The sequence below is a fragment of the Limulus polyphemus genome, unplaced genomic scaffold, assembly GCF_000517525.1.
Source record: "Limulus polyphemus unplaced genomic scaffold, Limulus_polyphemus-2.1.2 Scaffold1930, whole genome shotgun sequence".
In the NCBI taxonomy this organism is placed as follows: Eukaryota; Metazoa; Arthropoda; class Merostomata; order Xiphosura; family Limulidae; genus Limulus; species Limulus polyphemus.
The window spans coordinates 22,777-32,769 of record NW_013667540.1 but is presented as its reverse complement, the minus strand read 5'-3'; the positions used below and the strand labels follow the sequence as shown (position 1 = coordinate 32,769).

The window sequence follows — 9,993 nt, the reverse complement described above, 5'->3', positions numbered from 1 at the left end:
GAATTACGGTAACTTGAGCCATAAACTGTAAGTGAATCACACACAATACTAGTAGTACTATGGTCATATAGAGAAGATAATTCAACTTGTCAACTGAAATTCTAAAGTAACTGAATAGGTCTAAGTGGACTTTTGACAAGAAGAATAGAACTATATACAAATAGTGTTTATGATATGCCTGTAATATATATATATTATTTGAAAACAAGTAAAATGTGTGCTGTTTATTCGTCGTTGAATTTATCGCTAACAAGTTACAGACACCTGCTGTAGAGGAATCCTAAGCTCAACAACAATATAATATATATATTTGTACTATTAAGAAATATAAGTAAAAGCCATTCATTTTGACAATTGACAAAAAGAATAACTAATATATATATATATACTTTCAAAATCTGACATACCTGTTTTTATAAATTGATTAGTATAACATATCTTTTTCAATCAGTCTCCAAGTGTCACTTTTATTTTACTTAAACACATAATTATAGTTTTAAATATACATATATTTAGCCATTTCTAAAGTAAAATATCCCTAATGCCTTTTCACATACAACAGTACATAGAGAAATAGACTAAACATTTCGTGGAAAAATCTATGATCATTATGACGTCACTAAACTCCCTTTATATATATCACTCATTCCATTACACCACCATTCCCATTTTACCCCTGAAGAAGGAAAGGTTCATCTTTCAAAAGTGCTCGGGTTATGGTTTTTTTATTCATTTCTATCAAGGCTTCTTGAACCTATGTGTTTTTCTAACATTATGAATTAAAGATCATTAAACTATATAAAAATTAAATTAGGAGTAGAGAAGTACTGATGACATCATCATATGTGTGTGGCAAGCTTTTTAAACTATCAAACTATGCAAAATTGAAATTAGGAGGAGGGAAGTATGGACGACGTCACCATATTTGTAAGGAAGGGGTGAGTGTAAATAGTGGTATGCATTCTAAAAGAACATGTATCTGAAGAATGGATTTGTTATCCCTTAGAGCCCCATCTCAAACAGTAGTGTTTGTTTAAAGGTATTGTGAGTGAATTTCTTCATTTGTTTATAGGCACTTAGTGTACCATCACTGTCACTTTGGTGAGTAGGGGTCTGGGAGCAATATCACTGAGTTTTAATATTTACCCCTGATACCCAGATTTTGAAAGTGTTTTAGATCTGGTGTCTCCTACTAGATAAGTCAATCAGTTTGTAATTTTTTATCAGACCATTTGGCTCAAAGTGTCTTTTGTACTAGAGGTGTTTTATGGGAATCACGTGTTATGGAACAGATTTAACCCACTTAGGTTTACCCTTGTAGTAACTGAAATTACTATGTGCCTAACCTCATATGTGAGTAGTGTTACGTTTCTGCTCGTTAGTTAATTTCTGGTATAAATTCTTTCCAAGGAACTTTAGCGATACAAGTCCTTTCTTAATTAAAACTAGTTTATTCTTTCTCGATACAACTTCGTAATACATAAAATTTCCACAATCACTTTAAACTTAACAACCTTTATAACACACGCTATAAATGACAGTGATTCACAAACTTTACTTATGGTGCCTACTGCTTGCTTGACTCAATTATCTATCTCTTTAATCGCGCTGGTTTTTATCACCAGGCTTATATACTAAAAAAGAGGCTGCCTCAAACAAACTTGGGCCTCCCCGATAATTCATTATCCTTCCAGAAACTTCAGCGCATCACGCAACTTCCGCTGTTGTAACAGTAGACTAGGCAGGTCACTTAATATCTGTAATTAATCTAAACACATAATACTGCATTTACATGTTATAAACTTTATAGATTCAAATACCACAACAACAAAAAGTTTCATGTGTGAAGCACGCATTTTCTCCTTAGTACCTATGTAAACAATACCCATGTGTGGCCATAAACTGTAGAAATATTACGTGGAGTCCTTCATAACTGTTTTTTCTAAGAAAATTAAAACAAACAAGAAGTCGACAAAGAGGGCATGGAGGATTTGATCTGGATGTTAAGAATTGATGAATATGAGGTTAACTGTAATAATTGAATTGGAAAGTATGATTGTAAAATGCAGTTAGCTTGTTGTTTTCATTAATACTATTAAAATAATATTTCAGTTTTACCGACTCGTGTATCATTAGTAAATTGCTTAGATATCGTAACAAATATATACACATGATATACTTAGTATGTTATTTTATTGTGATAAGAATATTTTCAGCCAGTTGTGCTGAGTATTTTCGTAATGTTGTTTCATTATGATGTAAAGTGTTGAAGCATGAAAGCAAGCTGTAAGTGTAATAAGGAAGCAGAAGGTATACCACCCATGTGGCAGAACCTTGTCATTTGTGTCAAGGGCTAATGGTCAAAGTCGAGGGTAGCATCTCCTCACCCAAGTCACCCTGATTCTATAGGAACCTATTACTACCTGCTGGAACCAATCCTGGAATCAAGTGCTGTCTATGTGACAACTAAATGGTAGGCTAGGAATGAAGCTGGGTTGGAGTGTGTGTTCCCATTGTCTGTTAGGGACAACAGAGGGCATCATGGCCACAATGTAGCTAGTTAAGTAGAAACGTGGGGAAGATCAGGAAGATAAATTTTTCAGGTTCTCTGGACACACATTCTACAGGTGATGTTGAACATGAGTACATGTTAAGCCTTTAGACGTGTCACTTGACCAATAAGTGATGCAAAGTCATAACCACAAGTTATGACCCCATTAAACTACACATTTGGCTGAAACTTTGACCCATTACAGTTCAGTAAACCTTGGATTTGGATCTGGAGTTTCAGTATTTGAAGTCAAGTTTGGCCAGTCTCTCTTTCATCAACTAGTCAATGATTACCCTGCCCTTTCCTGTGTGTAGCTGCAGTTATCATACTGTTTTACCATGTATTCCAGCTTTACCTATGAACCCTTTCAAGTACTCCAGGATGCCCAATGCAATCTACAGCATGTGAACTCATTTTGAAGACAGAAAGTTTTGAACTGAATATTATCTTTAGTGAGCCCATGACAGCTCACTGAATTGGTCAACATATTGGTGCTTTTGTATGGTAGGGCTAAGCTGCTTACAACAACTGATGAAGACCATGATACCACTGGGAAGCCCATAGAGGCCTCCATCATCAGGTCCTTGGACTCAACATCATCACAAATGGAAAAGTCAAACCTGTAAGCTACTCAACAGCTGGAGTGAATACCACTATTGACTTTGGCCAAGGAGGTTAAAAATGAGGAGTGTCAAGGCCTGGTGACATCTCCCATCATAAAATGTAGCACGTCTACGAGGAGGTGACAACAGATGTGCTAACATATTTGATGAGTCCACTACATTCCAAAGAGAGAGGCATCCAATTTTTCAGAAGATGGAGTGGTCAGGTTCTAGCAAGACCTAGGTGACAGCAGTGTAGAAGAGCCAGATGGCTTATCCAAAGTTGCTGTCATCAATGATGGAGCCTTAGCTCTGACACTGCTAACAAAACTGTTGCATAGGACATATACAGCCATAATACTAAGTCATCACCAATAAAGTGACCATGGGAGAAAACCCAGAAAAAGCCGAGAGTAGAACTCCATGTCAGGCCACCTAATGTGTTCACAAACCAGCCAACATTATAACAGATTATATGGTTCAAGCACCATTGCCAGGTGATGGCAGCTGAGTGGACAGAGGCCATAGTTATCTATAATCAGGAAGGAGGTTGGCTGAGGCAAAGGGTCACTCCTCTGTTTAAGTTTGAGGAAGGGGTCTGGCACCTGCAATCAGACTAGTCAAAGCTAAGCAGAACCTTGCAAAGACCTTAGGTATCCATTGCCACTAATTGGAAGACAATGACAACAGAGTTAAGGTGATAAAAGTGAAACCTTGATCACTTTCTGGGGTGAGCATATATATTATAATTATATATATAAATTTAAATTATTGCAACTTGTTTAATGTATATTGTGTATATGTGTATTTCATTTGTTGTTTGTATTGCAAAACCCTGGCTTTTTCATGCATGTGAGTGTGTGTATGTGAAAGAAAAGGGATTTAAGAGTTTTTTAATCTATTTAAACTTTTTGTTTTTTCACTGTATATAGAGGTAACGCATTGCTGCTCTTTCACACTCATGAGTGTGTGTGAATGAGAAGTAGCTAGATTTGCTATTATATTTTTGTATTCTTTTTCATTTTCATTGATGAAGAGTATTTTTATTTTATGTTGTGTTTTATTTTATATATTTAAAGGTTTTCATTGTTGAAGTGTTTAATTTGATATTAATTAATCACCTTAAAAATTGCTTTATTATTTTTATCACTTGTATTTAAATGCAGTTTTGGCACTAATTTAGACAGGGGATTTATCTTTTTATACATAACAATGTATCATTTTGGTGTTTTCTTTGATATTATAACATGAAAGCAGAGACAGAATAGCTTTCTTAAAATCATTCTTTTTTTGTTTATTTTGTATGGCATAGTGTTGAAATGAAATAATTTATCATCATTGTTAAAATTCATATAAAAGGGTTTCTATTGTTTTTTCTTTTAGCTTTTGTTAGTCTGTCCATTCCTAAAGTGAACAGAGTAGCTCTTCATTTTGATTATTCCTTTTCTTTTTTACTTCTATATACTTGTGCATTATTTTTTCTTTGTTAAAGGGTATTTCATGCTTTTATCATCGTTAAAGAGTAGAATATATACTTGTCTATGTTAAAGAGTGTTAATGTATTTCTTTATTAAAGATTTTTGATGGTGATGTTTATAAACTCAGTCAAAAGGCCTGCCTTTGTTTGATGTAGTGTTTTGTATTTTATGAATTTTAGTCTTAACGTTGCAGTTAAAAGGCAAAGTGTAGTTAAATGTAAGTCTGTGTTAAAAGGTTTTACATTTTTATAGTTTTATGCAAATAATTATTAAAGGACTAGTATAGTTCATGTTGCATGTTCTTAGGATCAAAGAAAAGTTAACAAGTTTCTTGGCTCTGTTGCAAGTTTAAAGGTTATTGGTTTTAAAGTTAAGCTGAAATGTTAGCTTGATGTAAAGCTCGAAACAGAGAAGGGAAGAAAGTGTGATATATGAAGTCTGATTATTTCACACTTAATGAAAGAAGCCCAGTCAAGTTATCAAACACAAGCTATTCCCTCTGCTTACTGATCGAATCGGCTGTTATTAGTGAATCTAATTATCTGATACTTGTTGGGAAATTGTCTAACCTGAAAATACCATAGTTGTGATGCCCTGTGCAAATATAACAAAGTGAGGCTGAAAATAGTAAAATCATTGTGTGATTTTGTGGTTGTGATTAACCTGAATGAATTTGATAAACGTTTTAAAAATAACAAAGAATCAAATAAAATGCTTCATAATGTGCAATGCTTATAAATATATTTCAATATATCTTTAAAGAGCTTAACTCAAAATCCTGGTCAAAACTATGATAAACCAAAAACTAGAAACAATGATTTACATGGTTCCCAAGTAGTTATTCCTGAGTTAGAACAGCTGAAGTTCTATGGTATATGAAAATACTACATATTTTTATCTTGTAATATTCTAATATTTATTCTAAATTTATTTGTTCTAAATATATGCAGTTTTCACATAACACATTTATTGAGAAACCCATTAAACTGATCTTGTTTCAAGTTACCTTAGTTTCTATTACTACCCGAGGAAAACATTGCTTAATACAACATTGTATAAGAATGTCAATAACCGTGTCCTTCACTAGTTGTTCAAGTATATCTAGAGGTTATGACTGCACATACTACTTTGGGTAAATGCAACATTTCTTGGGAACTAAGTAACCTGGCAGTTAGTGAGTCTTTTTCCTTCAACTAGTCAGTCTACTCTAGAATTTGCTGTTAGCTGAGAAAAGTCAGATAGAGCAATCGTCTAAAGTAAGTGCTCTGCAAATACACACACACTGTTTTTTGTTTTAGGTGTATTAGTCAAGATTGTTCATTCTGTGTATTACTATTGTCCAGTCTCATTATTTCATTTTGCATCAACTCAGTTGAATAAGAATTTTGGTTACACTTTGTAATTTATATCTTGAAAAAAAATCTCTTATTATGTGGAGTGTATTAATAGCTCCTGAAGTTTGTAGTACTTTTTACTTGAACTCTTGTGTTATTAAGTTTAAAAAGACTTCTAGTTAGAGATATAGCATTTTCAGAAACTTATTACTCGGAGGGATAGAAGGTCGTCTGAAAGAGTAATCAAGTTTTGGAGAATCCTCTCCTGAACAGTGTTGTGAAGGACTCTCACCTTGAGCACCTTGGAATGTATGACTCAGAATGGAGAGCTGCTGATTTCTGATGCACCCAAGTCAGTCAGTTGGACTCTTCCCCTGAGAATTGACCTTGGTGTGAGGGAAGCATGAAATAGAGTTTGTCAAGGTGGTTTGTCTTAGTTAGCTTGTCAGGGCCCCTGAGACCTCCTACCATATCAAAGACATCACAGTCACAAGGTACCAGAAAACTCAAAAAAGATCACACCACCAGTTTAGAGGCACAGCAAAGGAAGACTTTGACTCTTTCTTAAGGTGTTTAAGATATGTGACTGCTTGGAATGGCTAGACTCCAGAACAGCTGTTCAATACCTGGTCCAACCCTAAACTTCATTTAGCCTTTGGATGAGGAGAAACTTTAGGATTGGAACAGTAATAACAGAGCAAAATCTACCAGGTTGAATTCAAAGTTTAGAAGAAGGTACAACTAAAAGCTAGACCACTTACAAGGTAAAGCTTACAGTGCAATAGCCTCAGCACATCACGAGGATGGCCTTGTAGGCAGATTTCTGGAAGGACTAAAAATATGAAGCATTATCACCTGAGTTTGAGAGACCTTCTCGTCCTTACTGAATCAGTTTCTTTGACAATGTGATATAAAGTAGAATTTTGAGTCAATTACAGTATAGAAAAAGCCTGTAGCAGCAGTTGCAGTGATTTCACCTCAGACAGACCATCCTACCTAGGCAGCTATGTTGTACTTGGTTCAAACCCAGAGGTAGCCAACCATCCACACATCCCAGCATTGTGATGCATTCATAATGGTACTCAACAGGCAGAGCTATCCCAATCTTTCCTGTGTTTAGGAAAGTCCATTGACAAACCAAAGGTAGCTGTCACAGATCTTGCTTCTAGTACTGGCATTCTTTGAATAAATGCACTGTAGAGCTGATTGTTCAGTCTTGTTGTACAACTGGTGAATTGATGTTCAATGGTAGTGTTATCTAATATCAACTATTGGATCCAAGTGTATGTCACAAGTGGGATAGGAACTCACAGTACCAAATGTATACAAGTGCTGTTCCACAGTTTATTAGAAACAACTTCTAGTGTGTTGGTGTGTGTAGTTATGTAATGTGTTATTGAGCTCATGCATGAAATAAGCAGTTTCCTGTCAGGCAATAGCTCAAACAGTTATCTATCTGAGAGTGGATAAAGTTCTGATGTTGTTCTACAATTATGGATCACCGATCAATCACCCAGCTATACACTGGAATGGCCATTGGTGTGGTAAGTAAAGTGGAAACTAACCAATGCTAGTGGTAATGTTAGAATTGTTCACACTGCATCCAAAAACAGATACGTGGATACCAACCCACCTAAGATTGTTAGATGAGGATTGCGCAGATAGTCTACAATTAACACAGCAGCACCAACTCAGTGATTTGTTGGCAGAATATGCCAGTGCATTTATCGATCTGGATGACTGATTGGGTTGAACTACATTCTCACAACATCACAGACTGATTAACCCTCTAGCTACAGTGTAATGAATTAAACAAAACACCACTACAAATAGTGTCAAGCAAAAATAATTTATTAAATATAACAACAGAAATAAAAAACTTCCAAATAGCTGGAATACAAATTTTACCACTTCCAAAAAAACAATTAGTAAACTCTTGTCTCGCCAGGATAAGGTATGAATCGAAATAAACAATAAAACATAAATATCAATGTTATCAATTTCAATAAATATGAAAGGAATTAGAAAAAGAACCAAAAGAATAAAAAACCTAATTCACCTAAGAATAACACAATGTTTCAAAATTAAATCACTTTTCAATATCAAGCAATAATTAGCAATAATTCTTTTTAACTATATCTTGTGAATTAACTCGTTTTCAAGATCAAGGAGGGCTTTTTATTTAGTGATTGGACCACAAGGTTACATCTTGTTTGACTAGCTATTGCCATAAATCGACATAACCGTTCACAACAATAATATCTGTATGTCATTGCTCTGAGACGTTTTTGTCAATTTATAGTATATACATACTCAAAATCAATGTGCCTTAGATAGAAGGTGAGTTAGCACTTTATTATAACTAAAAATTCGTAATTGAACTAAACAAAACCATAACAAAATAAATGTAGAAATCGCTATCTCACAACAAAGTGCATATGTCATGACCCTTTACAGATTTACATTCAATAGTTAATTAAACTACTATATTATTAATGTATACGAATAAACTTGTCATCAAAACAAATTCAATAAATCAACTTTTAATAATATATAAGTTTTCATTTCTAATTTTATAAGAAAATATTTAAATAAATCCTCGATCTCCCGTGGTATGAGGATTTTGACTTTGTTTTCTAGATCTTCCCTCTTCTCTAATTTATTTATCACTCCTCCTTGAATTATGAAATTTAACATAAATTACTTTTTATAATATAGTTTGAAAATTTATATTGTGGTATTCAGTTTGAGCAGTAAAGGGAATTAATTTATGATGCTCTTGTCTTAGTTAGAAAGCCAGTTAAATTATAGTAGTTATAAGACATTGTTGGCTTTGTGCATGTTATTATTCTGTATTATTAGGTGCATTGTTTAAGTAAATAAAAATGATTTAGTGTACTATACAATCATTATTTTAAAAAGTAGGCTTAAATTTCATTGGTTTTTTTTGTTTGTTTGGAATTATGCACAAAGCTACACAATAGGCTATCTGTGCTCTGCCCACCACGGGTATTGAAACCCGGTTTCTAGCGTTGTAAGTCCGTAGACATACCGCTGGGCCACATGAGGGCAAATTTCATTGACAAACAGCAAACATATGTAAACTGTTACAAGTCTTAAGCTATTTAAGACAAACAGTTGTGGTTTTCTGTTGTAATCTGCAGTCATTCAAAAAGGAAAGAATTATTTCATATTTTTTATGGAGGTTACCAGGTCAATCAAAGCAACTGAGTTCGTATAGTGTTAAGGAAGAGGAAATAACAGATAAAACAAAAAACTTTTCATATTCATTTATGAAAGTTTTAGAGGTTACACAAATGAAATTTGAAAATTTTCAGATGAAGAAAAGTATTTTAAATATGAACATAAAAATCACTTTGCACTCAGAGCAGAAAAACACTTAATTAAATATCTGATTTTAGTGTAAAAAAAGACTTGTAATGTTCACTAAAAGCCTGACAAATTTAGTGATATACACAAAATATATTAATTTATACTATTGAAGCTCAGATGGTTACTTTGTGATTACATCAACTGACCTCATAAGGAATGAGGTAAACAATAGTTGTGCAGACATCTTTGGAGCACTAAGGAGGTTTCCAGTGCTGAAGTACAGTAGAAATTAAAGGACAGGACTTTTAGCATGCTTGGTCGTCTTCATTAGTAATTGTCAGAAAGAATGAATGTAAAACCCGTTTTTTATTGATTTTACACTAGTGAATGCATAGTAACTCACGACAACACCTTTCCATAACTACGAATAGATGTATGTCTGAATGCACTAGAAGTGGCTTTTGTTTCATTACTTTAGATCTGACATATAGATACTGAAACTTTGAACTGGATGACGAAAGCAGACCCAAGACTGCCTCTAGCACGAGAGATGGCTGGTATGAGTTTTGCATCATGACATTCGACCTGTGTGAAAGGCCAATGACTTTTGAAGCCACAGGAATTCGATGGGAAGGCACTGTGGGGAGCATATAGAGCACAATTTGAGCTCTTAGCAGAAATGAATGGATGGACAG

At 34.2% G+C, this 9,993-nt stretch overlaps 1 protein-coding gene across 4 annotated transcripts in view; it reads left to right on the top strand.

Annotated features, from left to right (window-relative positions):
* Nucleotides 1-656: 656 nt before the first annotated feature.
* Nucleotides 657-9,993, top strand: part of LOC106465396 (SWI/SNF-related matrix-associated actin-dependent regulator of chromatin subfamily E member 1-like) — a 25,818-nt gene continuing 16,481 nt past the window's right edge. Inside the window, exon 1 of one of the 4 annotated variants that reach the window (XR_002611961.1) lies at nt 657-938. Coding sequence is in view for 2 of the 4 variants with exons in the window: in XM_022393288.1 (XP_022248996.1) it covers nt 907-938 (32 nt within the window). In the remaining 2 variants the exon portion in view is untranslated. The remainder of the gene's footprint in view (nt 939-9,993) is intronic. The other 3 variants (XM_022393288.1, XM_022393287.1, XR_001291202.2) reach the window with 3 other exon arrangements.